This window comes from Adiantum capillus-veneris, chromosome 6 (genome assembly GCF_014529385.1).
Source record: "Adiantum capillus-veneris isolate H3 chromosome 6, ASM1452938v2, whole genome shotgun sequence".
In the NCBI taxonomy this organism is placed as follows: domain Eukaryota; kingdom Viridiplantae; phylum Streptophyta; class Polypodiopsida; order Polypodiales; family Pteridaceae; genus Adiantum; species Adiantum capillus-veneris.
Window position 1 is genome coordinate 43,383,396 of NC_140936.1, and position 25,620 is coordinate 43,409,015.

Genomic DNA, 25,620 nt, shown 5'->3' on the forward strand with positions numbered 1-25,620 from the left:
GGGTGGGATGGTTAGCATAGAGCGACCTCAATGCAATGCATGATGTCACGAGTTTGACTGCTACTCTTGGAAGAGAGTTTTACTCTAGGTTGCGAGAAGGAATGTGAGGAATCTGTGAAGATTCTAGGGAGTAGAATCAAGAAATTCAGTGAGTAGGAGAGATCATGGATATAACAAGACCTTGAGAGAATATTTCCTTGGCAGATCCACCTTAAAATATGTGAGTATCCAATTAAGAGGGGATTTTTAAGTTCCAAAAAGTTACACACTTACATATGTCAATGGGGAGGTAATGATAACATTCCAATTGAATGAACTTGACATACAAACAATTTCTTGAGATTAGACCCACCTGCAATTCTTAAACATAATTCTCCTTTGTATGCTTAGCAAAGTACATGTATCAAAGCACACCATTGCAAATGCGGATATGCTTTCCGTCACATTATTATATTTTCTTGCATTGGATGCATACTTATCACACGAGCTTCTACAATGGAGCAAACAACACATAAAAACTACACAAAGTGCAAGAAGGATCTCACTAATGTTAAGAATCATGCAAAATGGGATGTTTACGATGCAAGAAAATAGAGTTGTTAAATAAGAAAACAATAGAGAATGGCATACAAGAATCTACCTAGATTCCACTTAAGACAAATGGTTTCAAAAAGGCAAGAAAATAGAGTTGTTCAATAAGAAAACAATAGAGAATGGCATACAAGAATCTGCCTAGATTCCACTTAAGACAATTGGTTTCAAAAATTGGGCACACCTATTTGGGGGGGAAATACATCTAAAATATGAAGTGAATTAAGATTTGGTAGAATGCCAAATGTTCGTTTGACATATGTACATTTCCATGTCTATGCATGAATGGTTGTGTTTGTCAAGGACAAAGAGGGCAAGGTCTCAAGTACAACCAAGAGAGGCTCTAACCAAATATTGATAACAAGCTTGCATTATTAATAATGTACATACTCTTGAGTGAAGGCTTATGATCAAGAAATCAATTGTGAGTTGCATAAGCTATTTTATTGTATGATGCTTAGAAGAGGTCAAGCAACATTTTGTATTTGTCTTGTTTCCATTTTGGAAGCTTGTAAAATGTATCCTTGTCCATCAAAAATACTTGTTGAAACTCCTCATTTGAAAGATAACTCTGTGATCAATAAACACCAAAAAAAAAAAAACCTTTAAAACTTTTAATAGAAAGTCAAGCCATCAATCAATTATAAATTTCCTATTTATGCCATCTCACTTTGTAAATAAAGGGTTCGATGCCTACAACAAGCAAAAATCAAAGTGGTAAGCTTTAGAAGGAATGTTGTCTAAAATGTTTGAAGGGGAGTACTTCACTTTCTCTATTTGTATGCAATGTTTCCAAAATCGACAAATTACCGAGTTTTCTTTATCCTTTGTATGAAGCAAAGTTTTATTTAGTGAAAAAGAGAGTTTATACTATTACCATGAAACAAAGAGAGATCTACTTAATGCAAAAGAGAGTTTATATTACTACCATGAAAAAAAAAGATAAAATCACTTGAGGACTTGAGTGCTCCCTTTCTTTCATCGAGGAAGGCTCATAATTCTCTTTAGTTGCTTGCAAATTTTATGCCACAATGGTACTTTTCAACTAAAAAAAGGAACGAAAAATTTTAGTAAGTGCGCAAGAGAGAGTATTTGTGGCAAGAAGGCATGGTACTAAGACCATTAAAACAACACCTCTTGCAAAGTGGAAAATGGTGGTTCACATAATCTAAAAGTCATGCTTGAACAATTTCAAGTACACATTGCGAAGATTAATCAAGCTTTATAGAAATATAAAGAAGAACTTGCGACAATCGTACAATGTGACTATCAATGAGAAACATAAATGCACTATCTACAATCTACTGTCATGCCTATGATGAGTGGATCATGACATATTGAGGCAAGAAAGCAACTTGCTCATTCTAAAATACATGGTGGTAAAACAAAGTGCAAGTTTATATATCAAACTCGCTCGTGGTTGACTCCCAACAATGGAAAAAGCAAGGAAGCACTATAAAACCTAGTTGGATTGGTTAGGGCTAAGATAGGCCAAACAATGGCATTTCCTTCTTTGAGTTTTCCTCTCTTTAGTCTATGTTTTTCCATTGGTCTACCTATTGTATGTTTGCCACGATGCAAAAATAATGGTACCAATAATGTCATGCAAGACTAGACATGTTGGCCTTGGAGGACTAGACTTGCTATTAAGAAGAAGCTGACATATGATGTTAGATGTGTACGGAATGACTACAACGATGTAAGAAATGATATTAGATGTGCAAGGAATGACTACAATGATGTAGCTCCAATAGAGGCCAATGTAAGAAAGATCACGCAATGGAAACTATAGATAAGATTAATTGTACAGGAGTATATATATTATACATGTTTATATACACATGCTATCAACGATAAAATGGCGTGTGAGATTTGATGTTTAAGGAACAATTGCACCCGTGTAGCTCTAATGGAGGCTAATGCAAAAAAAGATCATTGTATATATATATATATATATATATACACACACACACATATATATGTATGTGTGTGTATGTATGTATGTACGTACACACACACACATATGCCTTTGAGTGATATCTGTAGTGACATCATTTGGATAGCAATATTTTAGTCTCTTGTAGCTCCACAAGAACTAGCTAGCTCTATTTTGCGAGCCTTTCTATATGAGGAGAAGGAATTTATGAGCAGCGCGGTTGCTTGATAGATCCCAATATTGACATGGGTTGGTGACTAATTGTGTTCTAGAAAAAGTTGGCTCTAATGGAGGCTAATGCAAAGAGATAATTACATATAATATATATATATAGATAGATAGATATATATGCCTTTGAGTGATACCTGTTGTGACATCATTTGGATAGCAATATTTCAGTCTCGTGTAGCTCCACAAGAACTAGCTAGCCCTATATTACGAGCCTTTCTAATGAGGAGAAAGCATTTGAGCAGCATGGTTGCTTGGTAGATCCCAATATTGACATTGGGTGGTGACTAATTGTGTTCTAGAGAAAGTGGGCAATGTGCCAACTTGGCTCCATGCATGTGCAACTCATTCATTGCACATGGGATGCAAAAAGAGACTTTGTCTCAATGCATCTTTTCACACCAACCTTCATGGGGGAATGCGTAGAGGGGGCTTTAGTCCCTCTCGATGGGGTTGATACGCTATATTCCATGCAAATTTTTGGAGTTAGACTAATGGCAACCTCAACCTGAAGTCCATCCATGGACTCCCTCACAACATCAGCTGGCTGACTAGCATGGCATGGCATGGAGAAGAACGCTTGCATCGTGATAGCATGCATGCAATTTGATTTATAGAGAGAGAGAGAGAGAGAGAGAGAGAGAGAGAGAGAGAGAGCACTAGTTGTAGTCACGAAGTAGATAGAGAGAAAACTGGTGGAGTTTTTGAATGATCTACTAAAATGCATTTTCAAAATGTATCACCTACTGATCTCAACAAGGTTCACTTTTGAATACCTTAAATGCAAAAGTGAAGGGTAAGTATTAGGAAATCAAAAACCTCTTGAAAGTGGAAATTCAAAGGTTTTTGTATTCTATATAAACAAGTATCCTTGCATCCATAATTATTCTCTCTTAACTCTATCGTTTTCCTCTCACTAGAGTTTGTTTAGGGTTTAGTGTCTTGAATTTATTTATGTGAAGCCAAATATGTGGTGATGATCTTTCAGATGGGCTTTACAGCATCGGAATAGGACTGAGGAGCAGTAAGTTATGCCTAAAATTAAAAGGGCCTTGGAAGTTTTTTCTCACTTGAAATGTGATAAAGTTCTTGAGGGCCGGATGGATGTTATGCTGCCATGTGGCTCTGGAGTAGTCCCACATGCGAGCGCAGAACAGTGGAGTGCGGAGTGCGGGGTATATGACCGGCAGTGTGGCCCCTTGCTGTGCACGAAGAGAGACAGAGAAGGACGAAAGTTCCCTTGTGCACGTGGCTATGACGGGTGCCCTCTGGGCATTGCGTGACGATTTTGGGGTCATTTCATTCATGGGAATCACGACACTAGGCAGGTAGCGTGACAGGGTTCTTACCCATGTGAGGAAACACGAGGTGCACGAAGCACGCAAGGCAACCGACTCAAGTGAGGGGTTTGGGGGCGGGGGGTTCCTAAAACTGACCAACCATCTAAACCGCCCAATGGTGCCCCTCAACCTCAATCACAGGGAGAGTGTCCGACACCGGTCCATTCTAAACAGTTTGACCAGCAAGCTAGAGGTGAGGCAAGACCTAAGAAACCTGTTGGCAACAAGTTTGTTGTTCTTTGTGTTCTTTAGGATTGGGAACTTTCTGAGGTAGAAGATTCCCAAATGGATGACTCGAATAATGAATCATGCCCTCCCCTCGAAGAACAGGTTAATGATCAAGATGCCCATGTTGTTAAACACTCCACCCCAGACCTCAACCAAGCTCCTTCTTCTTCAGGCATGGACCACCCAGCCCCCATGGAATCACCCAAGGAAAACAAGCGAAGTCACGCCACTGTTTCCTCGACCCCTACTAGTACCCCTAAGAAGACCAAACCCCAAATGAAGATTACCCATGGAATGTCAAAGGATTTCCTCTACCTTGAAAGTCCAACAAGTGAAGGCTTGGGTATCTGACCACCCATCAGACGTTCTAACTCTCCAAGAAGTGAAGATTAATGGCCCTGACCTCCTTAACAGGTTGAAGTAGATCTCTGCTAAGCACCAATGGCTGGTATCCAACCATAACAGAGAATGTGGGGGGGGGGGGGGGGGGGGGGGGTTGCCCTTGGGTTTCCTATGCAATGGAACTTGGCTGATCTTGATCTCCAGGCAGGAGACCATTGGTGCTCAATTAAGGCTCCAACCCCCCTCCATTGCAGAATCATAAGTGTGTATGCAACAGGATCACTCTCTGAGCGCACTGCCATCTGGGAATCTTTACTAGGGATCCCTAGTCCTAGCATTCTTATAGGAGACTTCAACATGGTTGAGGACTCGGAAGATAGATTCAAGAACCGTGGACAAGTAATTCAGGGTAAGGAAAAACGAGTCTGGCAAGCACCTCAAGGACTCTCACCAGTTGAAAGATGCTGGACTTTGGGCGAGTTCACGTGGCAGAACTATTCAAGGGGGAATCTCTCAAGGAAGGCTCGATTAGATAGAATGTATGTGTCTTCAGAAGTTGCAAACACCTTCAACAGAGTCAAAGCCTCTCCGTCCATCACCACCTGTGTCTCTAAACACTATCCTTTAGTTGGCATCCTCGATCATAAATGTAATAAACTCAAAAATTTGATGGTTCCATACTGATTCTTCTCTTTTCAATCTCCCTGCTGTCCAGCAAGCAGTCCAAAAAATTTGGAGGCAAGAATTCAACTCAGACTCCAGTCCCTCTGCTTCTTGGTCCAAAGCGGTCAAGAAAATTCAACAATGTCTTATTGATTTCAGGAAGAAGGTTACTGTCATACGTAAGGAACGTAGAGCTGCAAAGTACAGACTTTTGGCCTCCCTAGAAGCGGACTCCTCCCTCTCTAATCAGGACAAAATCAATGGAATAGTCGACAGACCGTCCAAGGAAATGTTTAAAGTTCTAAGGAAGAAATTTATTAGAGACCACATCCCCTTGTTGTCCACTGAGGAGAAGCAGGCTACTTCTCAAGCAGATAATCTCCTCCTAGCCAAAGAACACTTCCAACAGCTCTTTAGCTTCTCGGAGGTTCACTGCCCAGCTAAAAGTGCAGCGGAAGAGGAAATCTTCAGAGCTCGCAAAAATGTCATTCCAGAAGATTCTAGAACCCTGGCTGCTGATTTAAACAGAGCCATCCTGTCATTAAAAAAACCCAAAACCCCAGGCATTGACGGCCTTCCCGCCGAATTCTTCCAAGTTTTCAAGGACACACTTATACCCTTTCTCCTCAGGGTCTGGGAGGAATCTATTCATTATTAAGCACTTCCCAAAACCATTAACTTAGGGATAATCAAATTGCTCCATAAAAGAGGCCCCAAGGAGGAGCTCTCTAACTGGAGGCCTCTCACTATGTTAACTACTGCTTACAAATCTTCTCTAAAGCGATCGCTCTCAGAATTTCTCACATCCTCGCGAGGTGGATTAACATAGAGCAGAAGGGATTCATTAAGGGCATAAGGATCCTTGAAACTGTCATTGCTATTTGGGAAGGCATTGAATATGCCCAGAAATCGGGTCAGGACTTTATTTTTATCAAAATCAACTACGACAAGGCCTATGACCGCATTGAATGGCCCTTCCTACTTAGATCCCTCTCAGCCATGAGATTTGGCCCTAATATTGTTTTGTATGTTAAAACATTGTTGTGTAATGCTAATGCCAGGGTTTGCATCAATGATGCTCTCTCTGACCCTTTTGACCTGCAGAAATCTATCAGACAGGGGTGCCCCCTTGCTCCCCTGCTATTTGCTATAGCTGCAGATGGTTTCAACTGCTTAGTCAACAAGAAAATAGATGAGGGATTGATTAGAGGGATAGACCTCCCCAACGGGAAACAGATGTGCCTTTCTCTCTTTTCTGATGACACTAACTCTCTTCTTCATAATGATAGTCAATCTCTTCAGCACTTTTGGGCAGCTTTAGAGATTTTCTGCTTAGCTTCAGGTTCTGTTGTTAATCACACCAAAACAGGTTTTGAGGCCTCCTCCAATCCTCCTCAACTCCTTCTTGACCAAGGATGCACACAAATTGAAGAAGGCCAGATTTTCAGGCTTTTGGGCATCCCCATGGGGTTTCAGGTCAACCTCAAACAGAGGTGGGAATGGGCAACCTATTTCGTAAAAAGCTACAGAGGTGGAGTGGTCTACAAGGTTCAATAGCTGGGAGAATAATCGTCATCAACCACTTCATCACAACGTATCTCATTTTCTTTCTTTCATGATGGTGTAGGGAAAGGACTCTTAGTGTCCTTTCCCATGATAATGGCGACCAACTGGCGACCGGCGGGATCGGGAGCCAATGCTGGGAGCCATTATTCATGGGAAAGGACACTAAGAGTCCTTTCCCGGCCGTCGAGAGTCGGGAGGAGGGGGGTCTGCAGTGAAGCCTGAGCGGACTGAGAGCAGGTAACGGCGCACGCGATTGGTCAGACAGTTTAGCGACAGTTTCAAATTCCTGGCGCTGATGTGGCAGCAGCTCAACACATTCCGCCTGCTGAGTTGGAGGTCCCTCGTCGTCCGACGGTTGGGTAAATTCCGTTTGCTGACATGGCGTGCATCCAAGCCCTGTAGCACCACATTCCGCAGAAGAATGTGCAGTAGATGGAGGGCGTAGATTGACTGCCCCCCGACTCCCGACCTTGACGGAGACCTCCTGGCTCCCATCTTAAAGATATTACCAAGGTTTGCAGGAAATTTTTTATGGCGAGGGGACCCTCAAGGAAATAAAACACCCAAGGTCAAGTGGGAGTTGGTGACGCTCCCAACAGGGCTTGGAGGCTTGGGCATTGTCAACATCCAGGTCAACGCTGACCTGTTGGTCCTCAAACTCATGGTTTGAGCTCTTCAGCAAGAGCCCTGGGCTGTCCTACTTCTCAAAAACCGCAACTCCTTCTATCTAGAAGGGCTGAAGGCCTTTGCCCCTTTGCCGATCTCAACCATTTTCTTCGGGCTGAAAAAAGTTAAAGGCAAAGGCTCCGATCTCTTCCTCTCCATTTGGAAGTTCTGGAACACGTATAGGCACCTCCTTGAAATCAATTGGCAATCCAAAGACTGTGGCAACTTAATCTCGGACGGTTCACCCTGGTGGCCACTTCACTACACAGAACAGATCTCCTCGAACAACTGCAGCAAGGTAGTCAAACTTTCCAAAAAAGGATTTAGAAAGCGGAAAGATCTTTGGAACTCCACTGAGAACAGATGGATTTCTCCGGATTAGCTCCTGATTGCCTACGAGATCTCCCCCTGGGAGCTTCAATTCATCACTATCATAATCTCCTCCTTCCCAAAGGAAATGACTTGGACTCTACAGCTAGCTGAATCACCCTCTTTCTTCAACTTTGTTTGGTGAGGGCAGTTCAAACTAACACATTCTCAACCTATTCTCCTGGAACCTGATCCACCTCTTCACATCTCACTTAATAGAAGGTGGTGCACTAACTTTGACAGGAAGCAATGGTGTTTTAAGTTCCAACAGCTATGGAGTCCGATGATCCCCCCAAAGAAGTCCCTTCTTCTATGGCTTCTTCTCCACAAGGCCATATGGACAGGCTAGAGGTCTCTTCAAGCTGGGTTAAACAATGGGATTTGTTGCAGATATGGAAGTTCTGTTGAAACTGTTCATCACCTATTCATTGATTGTCAATAAGCCTGTTCTATCTCCTCTTAACAAATTGCTAGGCAAACCCTTGTCTTGGAAACAATGGCTTCTGGGTGATAATATAGGTATTCTCTCTGAGGCCTAGAACAAGGCCCGTGCATATTTTTTCTGGGCAATATGGAGGCAAAGAACCAGTTCCTTTTTGAAGGAGTTTACCAGGCACCTAGCCTGAAAGTCTTGTTCTTCGATTTTTCTTTGCAGGAAAGACAAGCTAACTATGCGAAAGCTGTGGTTTGGAGGAGCAGGCTCATTATCTTTGGGAGGATCCACACAGTCTTCCATGCACATAATGCTTACCTGCCTACTCCCCCTCTTACTGAAGAAGAATCCAACACTTTCTCTGGCTGGACTGAAGAGATGTTGTAGGAAGCTAGCCTCACAATCGCTAAAGTTCAAGATGCAGATAGATTCCTTGACCGACTTCATTTTCTGGTTCGGGCAGTGCATGATCTCCCATACATTCTCCCTCCTTCTACCCTCAATGTCTTCCCCAATGCTAGATGAACTTTGTATCTTGTATCTACGATCATTAGCCAGGGATGGTTTTTTGTGTAGTACAACAGTAACAGTACATTGCTCCTTTGATGTAATTATCCCTGTAGGCCTCCTTGCCTACCTCGCTTGTAATATCTTATTTTCTCTCTAATATAATTCACTGCGCCTTATTGTTTAAAAAAAAAAGGACCTAGTTAAGGAGATACATTAATTAGTAAAGGGTAGCCTTGCAAAAATGAAGGGGAGGGGCCAGAACACGGTCATAATCTAGTGGACCCAAGTTATACTTTTCTTGCCCTTTTCAACTTCGAACGCATTTGTTTTGTGTCCGCAACATTTAGTTTTGTGCCGACACTTCCACACCGTTGATCCTACCGCCTTAGCTTCATTTAAGACCCACTCTTACATAGTGCTGAGGCGCGTGTCACACAGGGACGGGCGCCCATGGGGATTTGCAGGCAGTGGCAGCCTTTTCATGTCACACTGGGTCAATACTAAAATGTTGGCTATAGGCTTCAGCGAACAGGCATTGGCCAAGTGGTTTGACGAGCGCGTTTCACGTTGCAGGCGCGTTTCACGTTGCAGGATAGGGCTCAAGGCCTCTCTCGCGCTCTCCCGCCCTCACTTTTTCAGTTGTCCACCACTTTGAGAAGATGGCCGGGCAAGCGAGACCGCCCCTCTGACAATACCTCGCGGCCAACTTCGCTTTTTTTCACCGGCGCGCCATCTCAGCTTGGACCGCATTTGCCTGCCCCAGTGTGACACGGGCCTGAGGCTAGCCTTTCCAAAAGGCTGGCCGCTGGGTCTCCGGGGTGAATGAACATTTTCGCCTCTCGCGCTCTCTCTCTCTCTCTCTCTCTCTCTCTCTCGTTCAAACTGGAAATTTACCTCTCTTTTGGAGCTGTCAATCCGCAAGACCGGATTTCCCGAAGACACCTTCAAGCGCTCGTACGAGTGGTAGCACTGCCGCTCCGTCTCTTCAGCCATGTCCACCTGAGCTTCACTCGGACTTGCAGGCGTTTGTTGGTGTGCCTCATCTTCATCAACTTCCACGCTTTCGAAATCAAACGCGTCCACGTCTCTGCTCAACGCTCTTTCTTCATGCCTTAGCTTCATTCCTGTGGGTAAGCATCTCTTTCGGCGTAAACCTCAAGAATTAAATTTAAGCAGCATCCCGTGCTAAGCAGCATTATCTATCTTGCTTAAATTTAAGAAACACTGATATGATTACTGTATTGCTCAGCTTTGCGAGTTTGCAGGCTAACTTGAATCATTATATCCAGTTCTGCTGTATATTTTTGTTTCAAATTGTAGTTTCTTCTAGAAAACACACACGCACACACTCACGCACGCGCACACACAAATTGTTTAGTTGCTTGTGTCCCATCCCATATGTTACTTTTTTCTTGAAAGTATGGTTCACAAAAGGGTGTCAAACTAAATGTTTGTATGCTGTATGTGATTTTACGTGTCTCTGTGTGTGTGCAAGTAACTGTGTATAAAGGCAAGATAGTGCTCACCCGGCCAGGCAAAGGCAAACCTGTCGTTGTAAGATTCATATACACATGTCAGTGAAGCTATGGCGGGCGATATTGCTGTTCTTGGAGTTGTTCGCGAACATGGAGTGGGAGGAGGTGTCTCCCTGATTGGCCTTTTTGGCTTCAAGGAGAGAGTGGGCAGCTTGACAATAGGAGTATTTGGGGGGGCTTCCCTTCCGTTTTGGAGCTCAAACATGGTGTATAGTCCTGAGATAGAACTTGATTTTCCAGCAGTGTTGTCACGTCCTGCTTTGTTCTTTGGTGGCTGGCGAAGTTTACTGAATGGTTGCTCGGTTCTGAATGTCACCTTTTGAGTGTTTTTTGCCTTGTCTGTTATTGGCTGGAAGCCCTTCTCATTTGGTAGGGGTGAGAGTTTTTTGGTCTTGGTCATTTGCTATTGAAACAGACACAATCAATCAAATTGTGAACTTACAACTTCTATATACTATGAGGATTATACTGCTTACTTCTTGCTGCTGTTTTGGCTCTCCTTTTAGTGAGAGAAGTTTCCGCTCGAATACAGTGTGGGATTGCTGCAGCAGCCAAATCAGTCGATTAGAAACCCTCTATTTGCATGTTTTGATTGCTGCCAGTGCTGCAGGCAAGAAAAGAATGCGCTTTTATTTGGAAAAGTTTATAGATATATTTTAAATAGAGATTTATTCTTCTTAGTCAGGGTACTGTAGAATTTTTAATAAATTTTCTGAGACATGTTTGTAATTTGAGTATACCTGCAGAAGTTAGTTGATGTGGCATTTCATTGCATGTCGATACAAGTTACAGGTAATTCAGTGAGCAAGATTTGCCTACTAAAAGGCCCACATTGATGATTTGATGTTCAATGAATATCCTAAAGGCCCCTTCAAGACTAGCCGTGTCTGTGGCAAACCTATTCAAACGAAAAGGGAATTCCACCTCTCTTCAAGCAAGCAATGCATTAAGTTTGCTAACTTCTGGATTGCCCAACCAAGATCAATTTGTTGTGAGAATCGTGACTGCATCCTTGCAAGATTCAAGCAAACTATATGTAAAGAGGATGTTATTATGAAGAAAGTATTGCCCAAGAAACACAAAGGATATGGCAAGCTGAAAGTGTGCGCATCTGGAGGAATTTGAAGTGGATGATCTTGAGGAAGAGTTGGCAGGCGCGGTGGATTGATAGTCATATTTAACCTCTTTCTTTGCTCTACCACAACTGTCTTGGGTATTGGTGGGGATATATAAATGTAGATTGAGGAAGAAATCATCACACTCAATGCACCCAACTATCTTAAAGTTCTGCTGCTGCTCGTGTAAACTCTTGTGGTCCACCAAGGTGCACCAAAATGTGTTTGTGGCCTCCTATAGATACGATCATCAACAGCAACAGTGCGTGCTGTTATGGATCATATCCTGAATTGTACATCTACCGTTCCATGTCGAGCAAAGGGAGAGGGGGCCTTGTGTGTGAGTTATAGAAATTTGCCTCACCCTTAAATCATAGATGGATCACTGAGCCCTTAAAGCCTTATTTGCTCTGTAGGGCACTCCCAAAAATTCAAATGCAGTGTCTTCTAGTCTCGTAGGCCTTTTTGCAAAGCGAAGGCACAAATTGGTTGAACCCAACTAGCCAATTTTCCACTAACCCTTTGATGAGCAGTAAGCCATAGAAAGAACTCCACACTTCCTAGTTGTGTTGATAGTTCCCGAATGTAATCACCTGCTAAGCTGATGATCCACTTGAACACGTAAATTGAACTTGCAAGAAAAGAACCGAACAAAAAGGATCACAGTTGAATTTTAATTTGTGCAACCCTCTTCGCTATTGCAAGCTACTACATGACTCTAGTAAGCTACTACGTGGCTGTTCTCCATCAAGACTGCATGCTCCCACAAGCATTAGAACAAATCTCAAAAGATTTGTGTAAATCTGGTAGAGTCAACATTGCCTTTTAGTCAAATTTTGCTTGAACTGCTGAAATGCAGTAATTTGTGAAGGTCCCCAAGTGAATGGTATCCCTTTTTGAGTAAGGGTATGCAATGGCAAAGCTATGTTTGCAAATTGTATGGTGAACCGCCGATAGTAAGGCTCACTCTTCTTTTTGTTGATCACCTGTAAGTGGGACGGCACCATGTGCCAATAGAAAAGAACAGACTGAACAAACTTTTAGCACTTCAATAACGACTGAAGTGAAAGAGAGAGAGCACACGAGACACGGAGTGGTGGAATTCTACCCCTGAGAGTACTGGCCCCAAACCGTGGCGCCCGTTTAGGTATTTCTTTATATTGCTTAAACAAGGTACTCTGTGGCTCTTGATGTGCATCTCCTGCAGGTAGACTGCCAAAGTGAGAGCCCACAATTCATATTTAAAGGCCCTTGGCCATTCAAAAGGAGTTTAAATGAAAAGCTATAAACTCAAAAGCATCTGCTCCAAAAGTGCTGAACCCAAAAAGCTGTCAGCATGAATTATGGAAATCCATACACCTGCCACGTCAACAGCAAGATTCATGGAAATCCGTACTGGTTGCCACGCCAGCACCTGAATTCGCTGTGTGTGTGTGTGTGTTGGTCCCGCTTTAATCTTTAGGTCCTCTGGGCCCCATCGGACGGGGTCTCATAAGTTTGTAGGACTTCTTATTAGGGTTTAGCCCCTCGGTCGAGATCTACTAGTCGGCTCCGTTCCTCACTGGCTTGACACGTTGCAGTTTGTGACATCGCCTCTTCTTGATAGAAAGCACTCGTCTGCGATTACAACATATCTGCAAAACAACTCAGGTTAGCTCAAAAGAAATTTTCGAGGGTCATTCCGATGGACAATCAATTTTCTCATTCCAAATTGGAGCTCTTGATTTCCTGGGTTGTTGGCTTCCCAGAAGAATCTCATCCAATAAGGAGTCTCATTCTAGATTGGAGTTCTTCATTTCCTGGGTCGTTGGCTTCCCAGAAGAATCTCATCCAATAAGGAATATTCGGTGGTTGGCACATCACAATGTAACAGAAATGCTCACATATGCATGTTACAAGTCACCGATGAACACTCCCCCCGCAAATAACCATCCAGGTTTGGGCCATGAGCTGTTCAACGACTCCCTCATCACTCCTCCGCATAACCTAAAAAGGTCCGGGCCGGGAGATATAGAGGCCTTTTACAACCAAACGCCCCCCGGATCACAGCCTGTGTCATTTGGAGGTGCTGAGAGTAACCGCTGCTCATACTTCTTAATACTCATCCCGTAAATAACCATCCAGGTCCGGGCGATGAGTAACAACAACAATACTCCCCTCGTAAAAAAACCACAAGGGTTCGGGCCATGAGTATGTGCAAGCATTCTCAAACATCATTTCTTACTGAAAAATTCATTCAGGTTTTTGTTCGGACAACCAACTTTGAGGGCGATTGGCTTGTCCTTCTGCATCAGGTAATGGCCCAAGAGAACGTCGCAACTTCATAATGTGGAAATCGGCTTTTCCATGATAATCTTGGATAGTCACTGAAAGAGCACCAATTAGCGGTACCACTTTCTGAGTTTGCCCCGTGGCTAGCTCGGCTTCAATATCTCCACCCTCTGGAGTCTGCATCATAAGCATCTACATCAAGTACCCATCAGCATCTCAACAACATTTAGGACCATTGTATCAACATTGTGCAAGTAATAAAGCAAGTGCTTGCTCTGACAACAAAGCAAGGGGGTCCTTGAGCGTGGTTGGGTCTCGGCATGCACTCTCTCTCTTTCTCTCTCTCAATTTAATTTCTCTTTACAAGTGCAGTAAATAACCTTGTATTTGTGCGGAGTACTAGATCGGAGCTAAATACTTAAACCTTCCGCTGCATTCGACATTGGTATCAGAGCTCTCTGTGCATGCTTCGACTTCGCCAAACCCCAGTGAAAGAAGTAGTAGAAGAAGTTGTCCAACTTATGGAACTTAGCTGAGTGGCCTAAGCTAAAAGAAACTTAATAAGTTTTTTCAACTTATGGTACCTGGCCGAGGGGCCTAAAACCTTAAAAAATACCGAAAGGGGCACCAATCTTTGGGGAGAGTGTATCTTGCGTCGGAATTCCGCCGTGTCGTGTCAACTCTCTCTCTCTCTCTCTCTCTCTCTCTCAAAGTTCAGTGATTTTGCAGATTCTGTTTGTGTATTACTATTGATTTCTCGATTGGAGTGTCCAAGCCTATAAGAGTGGTATCAAACCTTAGAACGATTCTTCTTTTAGGAAGGATCTGATCTTTTCTCGAATACACATGGGATCTTGCGGAGAATCTGATAGAGACAACACTCCTTTGACCTTTAGTTTGCGGGGAGATGAAGAAAAGTTGAAACCTAGCGTGGGATGAAAGGAAACCAACGGAGATTTCGGTAAATTTCCGGTGGGGAATCTTGGCAGAGCGGAGTACAAACGTCCATTGCAAGTTGACACATGTGAAAAGATTGATCAAGTACTACAAAGACTCGAAATATGTGAATCACTTGAAGGATTACCCGATTGGTGAGATTCACTCGAGATTTGAGAGGTCGTCGATTCTCTTGTCAAGACAGTAGTGAAGCTGAAAGAAAAGCCGAGCGCTGAAAAGAAGAAATTGTACTCTCAGAAAGAGTTTGACAAAGCTCTGGAGAAGAAGATGAACCAATTAATGAAAGGCTTAAAGCACTCTCGGAAGAAAAGGAAATCAGTGGATTTTCCCGGTTATTTGGGCCGGAAGGCGACTTTCGAGGTGGTAAATAGATTCAAGAAGCGTGTTCATTTTGAGGATGACCCAGTTCCGCAGTTTGTCGTCCGCTAGTTCCAGAGAGGATTAGAAAAGACGGAAGAAGCGGAGAAAAAACAAGAAAAGCAGATTTTTGAAAAAGTCTAGAAGGCACGGGGACCCATCTAGTAGTTGAGAGGAGGAGACTTCATCCTCTTCTGATAGTTCAAATAGAGAACAAAATGACAAGAAGATCAAGGAGTTCAAGGATGGGGTCAAGCAGTCAGGTTTGAGGCTACCGGGACACCCATGGAGCCCTTGAGTTCATACAGCAGTTTGTGTGTAATGCTAGAGACATGTAGAGAAAGATGAAATGTCTATAGCATTTTGTGTGATGAATGATTTGAATTTAGTGCATTTAGACATTTGTTAGAGATCAACGAGATCTGGATGTGATGGCTAAGTGAATGACAACTGAATGAGATTCTAGTGCATCAAGATGTCTATCTAGATGAGATGATTGGATATTCGTGTACGTGGATCTCGAGCTCTAGAAGGATCAGATGACTGCACAGTGATCTAGGCGCATCAAGAGTTTTGGACGGAATGAGATGGCTAGGTTGAATGATTGAAACATGAGTGTTCAATGTGAACGAAGTGTGTGATTTGTGAACTGCATGGTCTTAAAGATGAGATACTAGGGCCTTGATGTGTAACCAATTACTATAATATGCATCTTCTTTTTCTAGATTTTGAGCATGTTATGTGGATGTATTATCTTGTGGGGATGGTCATGGGCATGGTTTGCTTGATTGAATTATGAAAAAGAAAGAATATGAATATGATAGTAACAAGATTTAGTAGATCAAGACATCTCTGAAAAGATCAGCGCGGTCTGGATGTGATTGCTAAATAGGTTACAATAATCATGATTTGTATCTGAGACCCTCTGGATTGGTGGAGTCTGGTGCATGGGTACATAGAGTCAATATCTATTGAAGAAAGTTTTTGTCCTTTGGTTGTTTTGCAGGCATAATCGAGGGTGATAACAATTCTTTCAAGAGGGAGGAATGTCACAAAGTGATGATGTGGCGTGCCCAATTGGAAAAAAAATGACCGAGAGGACATTGGAAACTGAACCCAATGAACAGAGGACGTTCTGAAGCTTGAAGATTTAGGCGAGAGGCCTAATGGGGGTTAGGAATTAAAAACCTAACCCCTACCAATTGAAAGAACTTATGGAGCACCAGTCGAGTGGCCTAAAGCCTAAAATTTAAAAAGCTTGAACCTTTGGGCTGGCTGGCCGTAAATCGCACTGGCCGATGATGTGGCAGGTTGTACGGAATTCTGAGTGTTGCGATGGTTGTTTTGGGCAGTAGACTGTGCCATTTTTTGAGAGCAGAAGCTTTTGGGTGCATCGCTTGTAGACATGATGCTTTTGGGGCTCTGCTTTTGGGCATCCCTTGTAAGTTTATAAGTGCCCTTGGGGCCACTCTTCCGAAGAGCATTTGGACGCAGAGTCTCAAAGAGAGTTGGACCCTCGGAAGTTGTACTTTGCGAAGAGCAATGATAAAGAAATACCAAAAGGGGCGCCAATCTTTGGTACGAGTGCGTCTTGATCGGAAATTTGACGTGCCATGTCGACTCTCTCTCTCTCTCTCTCTCTCTCTCTCTCTCTCAAAGTTCAGTGATTTTGCAGATTCTGTTCGTGTGTTGCTATTGATTTTTCGCATGGAGTGTCCCAAGCCTGTAATAGAGTCGAAAGAAAATATGGCAGAAAGAGGGGATGAAGAAGTATGTGTGTGAAAGAAGAGAAATTCAGAGATTCTTGTAGAAAAATATGAATATTTAATATTTATTTATATGTGATAGCAGAGGAAGAGACAAGCAAGGAGGCAACAATGAGCATGATGACTACTTTTTTGACAGGTTTGACCAGCATTGACAAGGGCTACCCGACCTAGAAGGGCATGGAGAAGTGTGCAAGCGTCAGCAATCATTCTCAAATAGTTTGCATGGCTTCATAAGCTTGTTTTTGCTTTAGACAACCAAAAAAGCATACTTTTTGACGGTTTTAGGGAACTCTAAAAATCTTGGCAATGGATGAGAATTTGGAGAAGCTGCAAAAGTCAAGGTTAATTTCCTCGACGAGCCTTACACATTGGCGCGAACGAATTTTCATTCCAAAAATTAGGGTTTTCAGCAACAAAAACCTATGTGCTAATTGATGTTTCTTAATCCTCTTGTTATTTGTTTATAGATAACAGATAGTGGGATTGTTTTGGACCAAGGAAGATGGACTTACAATCATTTGGAAGCATGGTAGATGAATATCCACTTCTATGGATACAAGGACAAGAACCTGCTTGCTAAAGGGATTGACTATTTGTTCAATCTTGTTCGAGAATGCATTTGGAACCATTGTCCAAATTTGTTTGACTTTTGTTTGAAAATACTGTTTGGATATTGTTTGAACTTGTCTGATCTTGTTTGGACCTGTTTCAACCTTGTATGGGTATTGTCAGACCTTGTTTGATATGGATTGAACTTGTTTGGATCTGGTTGGTATCTCCTGTGTGGATAGACGAGACTCGGACTACTCTACACTTGTGGAAAAACTAGAAATCTTCTATGTGGATAGACAAATTTGAGTACCATATAGTTTTGGAAGAACTAAAAATCTTCTGTGCACACTGCAGACAGAGTCTAGACAAGAGTCTAAGTAACTTACAGTTGTGGAAGAGTTTTTATGCATTTAATGTTTACAATGAATGCATGTGTGACATTTGCATTTAGCTTTGGCATGACATTCTGCCGCATTTGTGAAGCATTTATTTAACTCTAGTACATCAAGAGCTTCGGCTTGATGAACACAACTAGATTGATGGTCTTAGTGCATCAAAGTGTCTGGATTGGATGCGATAAACTGGATGGATGGTAAAACTAGTGGATCAAGAGTTTCATAAGGATGAGATGACTAGACAGACTGTCGTCAAGAGATTTGAAAAGGATGAGATGACTAGATAGATTCCGATTGCAAAACTGGATTTTGTGTTGATACATGCTGGAGAATGTACTGTCTAGCAAGGATGGCTTGCATGCATGAAGTTAGTGTCTGCTCAAGAATCGGGTTTCTTTTTGTAGGTGTAATCGAGGGCGATTGCCAAAGAAGAGGAGTAAGAGCTAGATTGAGCCTTGCCAAAAGAAGAGGACCAAATGTCAAATCGAGGTCATTGCGAAAATCACATAGGATTTCATGTCAAAAATCATGGTGGGAGTTTGGGTATTGATGTGGCTTCAGTATGGACATGTAGACATAGTTTTGGACGCTGTACCTTTTCAGCCAGAGTTATTTAAAACTTTGACTTTTGTGGAGCTTTTGGGACTTGAAATTTAAAGCAGTTGATTTTGGATCTTTTGAGCTCTTTGTGAAAGCAAGAGGTTGAGAGCCTATAAATTAAGGGCCTTGGGGGAGTAAAGCCTTGTCAAAAGAGAAGGACCAAGTTTGAGGTCGTCATTGTGGAAATTGCGCCAAATTTCACACGAGAAATCCTGGTAGGAAATTTAGGTGCTGATGTGGCTTCAATATGGACACGCTGACGTGGTTTGGACGATGCAGTCTTTTCGGCCAAAGTTATTCAAAGTTTTGACTTTTGTGGACCTTTTTTGGACCTGAATTGGAGCTTTTGAGCTCTTTGTGAAAGCAAGAGGCCGAGAGCCTATAAGTTAAGGGCCTTGGGGGAGTCATTCTTAGGCTTATGTAGTTGCCAAGTTTGGAAGTGTGATCCTCTTGGAAATCGCATCAAAGAAGATCAGTAATAAAGAAATATTGCAAGAGGTGCCAAGTTGAGGGGCCAATGCATCTCCGCCACTCCGTGTCTCGTCTCAAGTGTGAAAGTTTTGTCCAAGGTTGAAGTGTTAAAGCTTGGTCCAATTGTTATCTTCCGCTGGCAATGGTGGTGCCCCATCCGGTATCTTGTAACACCAAAACAGAATCTGTAGTGAGCTTTTCTTGAAGACATTTCAAATGCTGTAATCTATCTGTAACCCCCAATGGAAAGAACTCCTTCCTTATTACACTTATGCTGAGACCAATGTAGCGGAAGTATTAAAGGATTTAGCTCGGGTCTAGCACTAAGCTCACTATAGATTCTTTTTTGGTGTTACAAGATCTTCAAATGCTGTAATCTATCTCTAACCCCCAATGGAAAGAACTCCTTCCTTGGTACACTTATGCAGAGACCAATGTCAGGTGTAGCGGAGGATTTACCTCAGATCTAGTACTCCGCACAAGCACAAGGTTACCTTACTTCGCTTGAAAAGAGAAACTGAACTGAACACAATGAAGAAGAGAGACATAGAGAGAGAAAAGAGAGGTGACATTGCATGCCGGGTCCCAGGACCCAACCACCCTCAAGGGCCCCCTTGCTCTGTTGCCAGAGCAAGTACTTGTTTTTTATTACTTGCACAATGCTGTTACAATGATCTTAGATGCTGAGATGCTGATGGGTACTTGCTAGGGATGCTTGGTACTGCTGAGATGCTGATGGGTCCTGCTATAGATGTTGAGGGGTACTGCAAAAGATACTTGGTACTGCTGGGTGCTCCTGCTAGAGGCTCACAAAGTGCTAGGCTAGAAACTAAGACTGATGCTAGATTGTAGCAGTAGCTTGTCCACGTGTGGCTCTAGTGCATTGCGCACGTGACAGCAAGGGTCCTGCAATCTGTGCTAGATCTTGATGAACCATTTGTAACAGGAACATAAGCCCAATAAACTTGTAACATCATGCACATTTCTAAAGATTGGCTAATCCCTAATTGATGCTACCTTTCTTGGATCCGTGCATAGCCCCTGTGGAGAGATTATATGACCCACAAATTCAATCTTTCCGTTCAATACCAACTGGCTTTTGTTTCACTGACGCCTGGCACTCTAAATACGCGTAAAAGCTCGATCTTTTTGCCATCACAGACCAATGTGTACTACCTGAGGCTGGAGAAACCTGAGCAGAACGCTCCCGATGGCAGATGCTCAGCTCGTTTTTCGTAGAAGACAATAATGTCATCAACGCAAGTCACTGCAAATAGCCTATATACCCTGAGTATTGTATCCATCATCCTGTTATTTAAGTTGCAAGAGCATTGGTAAGGCCAAAAGGCATTACCAAAAACTCATACAAGCCGAAAGTAGTGGTGTTTTGGATGTCGCTAAGATCTGGTGATAACATATTATAAATTAACGTGTTTGAAACAAGTGAATCTGCTCAACCTATCTAGAATGGGATCTATCCGTGAATAAGAATTTTTTTTTTGATGGTTATCTTGTTGAGGATAACCACTTTTAAGTTCAATCCGACTGAAAGTAATCCCTACAACTTGTCTAGAATGTGATCCATCCGTAGAATAGAAAATTTCTTTTTATGATTATTGTCTTGTTGAGTGTTCGATAGTCAATACACATCCTCCACAACCAGTTCTCTTGTGCACTGTCCTTTTGCATAAGAAACGGTACATACATAGACTTGGTGGACAGGTGGTGGCCTGATTTTGTGACAAAGCCTCACCATACATACACTTAATGCACAGGTGGTGGTACTGATTTTGTGATGAATGCTTCAAAATTAATACTACCTATTTTGATGGGGGTTTTTGCTGATGGCAGGCAGACTTGTCATCTGCTTGTTTGTCGCAAAGCAAGAGGGTGCTGGAGGTACCAGGGGAGTCACATCGGATCGACTTTTGGAATGAGAGACAAAGAGATATCCACGCCAGAGTACCTTTCTTGGTCTGGCTTTTGTAGTTTCTAGAGGACTAGCATGTTCATCGGTGAGTGTGTGTGTGTCCATGCTGCATATCTGTTTCCGGCCCGTTCCTTGGATGAAATTTTGTAGATGCTTTTGTTGATGAGTACTCTTATGTGTTGTTTAACCCATGTGTACTGCCGCATGCTGGACATTTTACATTATTTCAAGCTCAGACCCTTACATCTTTCTATATCATATCTTATCTTCAATCTGAGACCATTGAAGCTGTATCCCATATCCATAATCAGACAATTGATGGTTTATTTTTTCCATCTGTATTTGGGGGAGCAGAAGCCAAATCTAGCTGACATATTGTATGTTTCAGACTTCTTCAGAGTAACATCATTTCTGTGCTGTGTCGATTACAAATATATGAATCTACTTTCTGGTATAAAATTTCAGGGTGTTCAGGGGATAGGTTGTGGAGAACCTCTTAAGTTGCAGATATTATGAGTTTTCCATATATTAACTAGGTTCATGTATTTTTTAGAACCTTAATTTAATTATTCATGTGGCATCATTGAGAGAAGAAGGATCTTACCTTGATTTTAGTACTGTCCCAGCTAAATAGTGATGTGAAAAGCAAAGGCTCACTGCCCTCTTGTACTCTATAGATAGGCATTTCTTGAGACTTGCCTTCAAATCTGGCGGTAAGGTCTAAAAATCTCTGTAAAAATGTAGTTTTTTCTTTCATAAGCATTATAAAAAGGATTGATTTCTAACAATTATAATCACCTTGAAAATTTGGGTATGCTACCTGTCCAATTTCAAGCGCTTTCAGTTTTATTGTTGTGCTTGCAGTCGTTCCAACCCAAACAAATACACTTGTGTAACAGTCAACAATCATAACTTCATTGCTCAAGAAATCTTCTTGTGTGAAGTTGAACACCTCTGTAGCCTGCAAGAGGTAATAAAAGCTCAAAATATGCATGCGTCAGCAAGAAACTCAACATGCTATCAAAGAATCCAACTTGCCTTCAATTGGTCTGCTTTTCATTTGAGAAATTTCCATGTAGAGTTGCATTCACAAGATAAGAGGGAAAATTAGTTTGCACCTTCGTAGGCAACCAAGAACTAAGGGATTGTTAATTAAACAAGGCTGTTGTATTGTATGTTGATTGCATGAACGGTGCAAGTGTAATTGTGTGCATGTGCATATGCCTAGATACATATGCCTATGAATGTGTATGTAATAATATATGTATATGCATGTGTATCTATATTTTCTTTGAAAGGTAGATAGAGTGTGATCTTGCATTTAACCCTGTAGTCCAAAGCGCCTAGTGTGCTTGAAGTTTGTACGCAAGCCCTTTGTTTGTTCCATGGTAGATTTTAGTCATGTAAGGGAGCTAGCTGATTTCCTAAAAACCCCTCTGGTTGTCATTAATTTAGCTGCTTCGGCTTTACTTAAGTCTATTGGTTCCCATGTCATATAGTTGTTTTTTTTAGTTTAATTTGACATTCTTTCCCTGTGTGTTTGAATTTTTGATGGCAAATTTTTGATGGCCATAAGCCAATAGTGTTGCTTAGCAGGTGCTTCAGCTACTGTTGGGCTTTTTGGTCTTTTTTTTTTCCTAAACTTTTGCAACTACATATAAATGTGTTATGAACATTGCATGTATAATGGAATAATTACCCTTGTGAATAGTAAGAGAGAACAAGCGTGGGTTTCTGGCACTTTCTGTGGGTTCATGGTGACTTTGATAAACTTGTCTGCCTCCGAGTATACTCCAGAATGATTGTAGCTCAGATCCCTCTTTCAAGATGGTTACCTTTGCATCAGGCTGAAATAATGGACCATTTGATTTAGAATGAGAGAGACCTTATTAGAAGTCTTCTCTTTGGTGTGCTAAGAAGTGATCAACCTAGATGGGTGTAAGTATCCCCATGGTGCTCCTATCTACTATTCGTCCTTTTCTTCTAGTAATGTTAGTAGTTAGCACCCCCTGCAATCATTATCAGTTATGTTTTCTTAAAACAATACACATAAACATATAGTGCAGTCTAATTCAGGTTCTTCAATATGATTTTTCTTGTGGCTAGAAGAGAGACCTTCATTTTGTGTGCCCTATTAAAGCTATCTCATCCGTAAAATTGCTTTTGGAGTGAGACAAAAGAAAAGACTCTCAGTAGGATGTGGGCCCTGGTATAGCAACTTAGAACCGGCTATCAGAAGGTAGTCAAGAAACCATACTCTGAAGATTGATTCCACACACTTACAAGAAAGCTATGTTCCTACTAGGTCTATTCACTTTGTATTTTCATAGGTTTTATAAAGGTTGGTGCCTGTTGGGTTTCTTTACCTTTAAGTAATGCACCATAGATTCTGTTGCTTCTTGCTCTTCAATTGAAGTAAACTTCCCATACCATGTGAAAAAACCCTCTCCTGTTTGTAAGAAGAAGCAACTTGATGAGTTTAACGATGCGGCAACCTGCAGATGGTAATGAAAATTTGTTACAAACGCACATATGTATGGTAACACTGCTAGCACATAGTGTTTTGACTTTTCCGATTCTGCTCAGAGTGTTAACATACAATTAACTATATGCTCAGTCATCAACTGATTACATGTAGAAGATTCTGTAGGCACCAAATTAAACCTTAAAGTAGCATGTTAATCCTCTTAAAAAACTTTCTCTAATTGCAGGAATAGGTCACACCCAGGGACACAAAACGCACGCTCTGAAAAGGCTTTTGTTCAAAGGCATTCGTTTTAGAAAGGAAGACACCATCAATCACGACATTTGAATTATCTGGCTGTGAACATCGTAGGATGGCACTGGATGTTTAGGTAATTTATACATCGGATATGGGACTTGTTTGATGCATTTTCCCATAGCCTGATGATAGCCATGAATGAAAATCCTTAGTTCTCTATGTGTGGATATTTACTGTAGCAGGCTTTGTGTGGACCTCTGACAATAGCCATGAATGAAAATCCTTAGTTCTCAATGTGTGGATATTTTTCATAGCCGGCTTTGTGTGGACCTCTGACAAAGCCAAGTTTCAATTCTTTTGGTTTTTCGATCAATGATCAATTATTTTATATGTTACGATTGTATCATTTATAGTTTATGTTTCTGGTCACTTATTGATCATCATCATCTATTTTGATGTATCATGATTTAGCCTTGTACTACCAATGGAAAGTCTACATCTTTGTAATTGATGAACTATTATTTTTATGTCTATTCTGAGTGGGTATGCATGAGGGTTAACATGTTCATTGTGGTTCTAGGGTCTTTTGATGCTTACTTTTTGTGGTTGGTCAAGTTGCAATCTACTTTTTTTGGACAATGACTATTGTGTCATGCATGGCTCTATGGTCTTACTTTTTATTGTTGGAGATGTTGCAATCTACTTATGTTGGCCCACGGGATTTGTGTAGACCTCGATGATTATATCATAGCGAGCTTGATGGTTGAAGTGGAGCGCTTGCAAGCCACTTCGGTCATCTGTAAGATCATTGGCACTTAGCCCAGTCAAGGCGAGGTTCGGGATTTACTACAGGCCCGTCTTCTCTCCGATGTGGGCAAGATCATCGATGTCCAGATCCTCGGGAGAGGGTACTATCAGGTAGAGTTCGAGTCTGCAGACATGACGGCTAAGATGATTTCGATGAGCCCACTCGGCATCCGAGCAGCTCGAGCTTACATCCGATGTTGGCATCACGGTTTTGACCCTACTACAGATGTGCTCGAGGGGGAGGTAGACTTGCCGATTTCGGTCTGTTTCTCAGGCTTGAGGCGAGAGTACCTCCCCCTCCTACCCAGGATTGGTTCCATGTTCGGGACAGTTCTAGAGTCTCCACGCACTGCAGCTTCAGTTGTGGCCAAGGCCGCAAGTTTGCCTACCATGTGGGTTCTTGTTCGTGACACGCACTCCCTCTCCAAGGTGGTATTGCTGCCTAGGGTGAGTGGGGGATGGATCAGACAGAGTATGGAGTATTGGGGTCTCCCGAACCAGTGTTTTATTTGCAGACAGATGGTCCATTTGGCAAAGGCCTGTCCTCGCAGGAGACCTCGACCCATAGCGCATGCGTAGCCTCCCAAGGCTGAGCATGCCAAGCAGCCAGATACACAGGACGCACAGGCTGGTACATCGATAGAGATGAGTGATCAGATAGCTGACGGTTGGCAGCAGGTGCCTGGCCGCCTCCAACGGGGGAGGGCTCGCCCCACTGCTCCCCTTGGTGGCCAATCTTCTGCAGCTCAGCAACACTGGGTTCCGACTGGGAACCGTTTTGACCCCCTTCAGCAGGACCTGCCTGAGGAGGCCCCGTCCACTTCAGTTCCTCCATCACCGCCGCCTCCTCCCTCAGACGCTGCCGCTCCGCCTCCCCCACCTCCTCCCCCTCCCCTCCACCTTCGCCTCCCGCCCCTCCTCTCTCCTCGATGGGGCCCACAACCTCATCTCCCGACCCTTCTTCCACTCCTCCTCAGACGCAAGGTACTAGACACGCTTCTGCCGCGAGGCGTTCTCTTGGTAGTGCTTTCTCTACGAGCCGTGTGGCTCGAGAGGGACAGCCCCACTTGAGGCCACCTTTTTTGGTGCACACTTCTCCCTTTGCAGTAGTCCCTAGAGGTCTGACTAGCTTCGACATTCGCAGACGCTGGGACTCCTTTGACTACAACTTCACTCGGTTTTGGGTGACTCTTCTCCTAACTTGGAGGAGGTCAGCTTTCGAGTCCACGTCCTCTTTCTTGCAGCTAGAGCCATTAAGGCTCTGGAC

General features: G+C 42.6%; 1 protein-coding gene across 5 annotated transcripts in view; it reads right to left on the reverse strand.

Moving 5' to 3' along the window:
* Positions 1 to 673: 673 nt before the first annotated feature.
* Positions 674 to 25,620, reverse strand: part of LOC147455419 (villin-3-like) — a 37,360-nt gene continuing 12,413 nt past the window's right edge. For 2 of the 5 annotated variants that reach the window (XM_086514196.1, XM_086514194.1), the window contains exons 15-23: positions 23,191 to 23,319; positions 22,524 to 22,671; positions 21,863 to 21,876; positions 21,645 to 21,785; positions 21,429 to 21,554; positions 10,884 to 10,949; positions 10,399 to 10,810; positions 9,767 to 9,996; positions 674 to 1,162 (exon numbers count right to left, since the gene is read on the reverse strand). In XM_086514196.1, the coding sequence (XP_086370322.1) occupies positions 1,049 to 1,162; positions 9,767 to 9,996; positions 10,399 to 10,810; positions 10,884 to 10,949; positions 21,429 to 21,554; positions 21,645 to 21,785; positions 21,863 to 21,876; positions 22,524 to 22,671; positions 23,191 to 23,319 (1,380 nt within the window). In that variant the 3' untranslated portion in view covers positions 674 to 1,048. Of the gene's footprint in view, positions 1,163 to 1,519; positions 1,637 to 9,766; positions 9,997 to 10,398; positions 10,811 to 10,883; positions 10,950 to 21,428; positions 21,555 to 21,644; positions 21,786 to 21,862; positions 21,877 to 22,523; positions 22,672 to 23,190; positions 23,320 to 25,620 lie in introns of all 5 variants that reach the window. The other 3 variants (XR_015188347.1, XM_086514195.1, XM_086514197.1) reach the window with 3 other exon arrangements.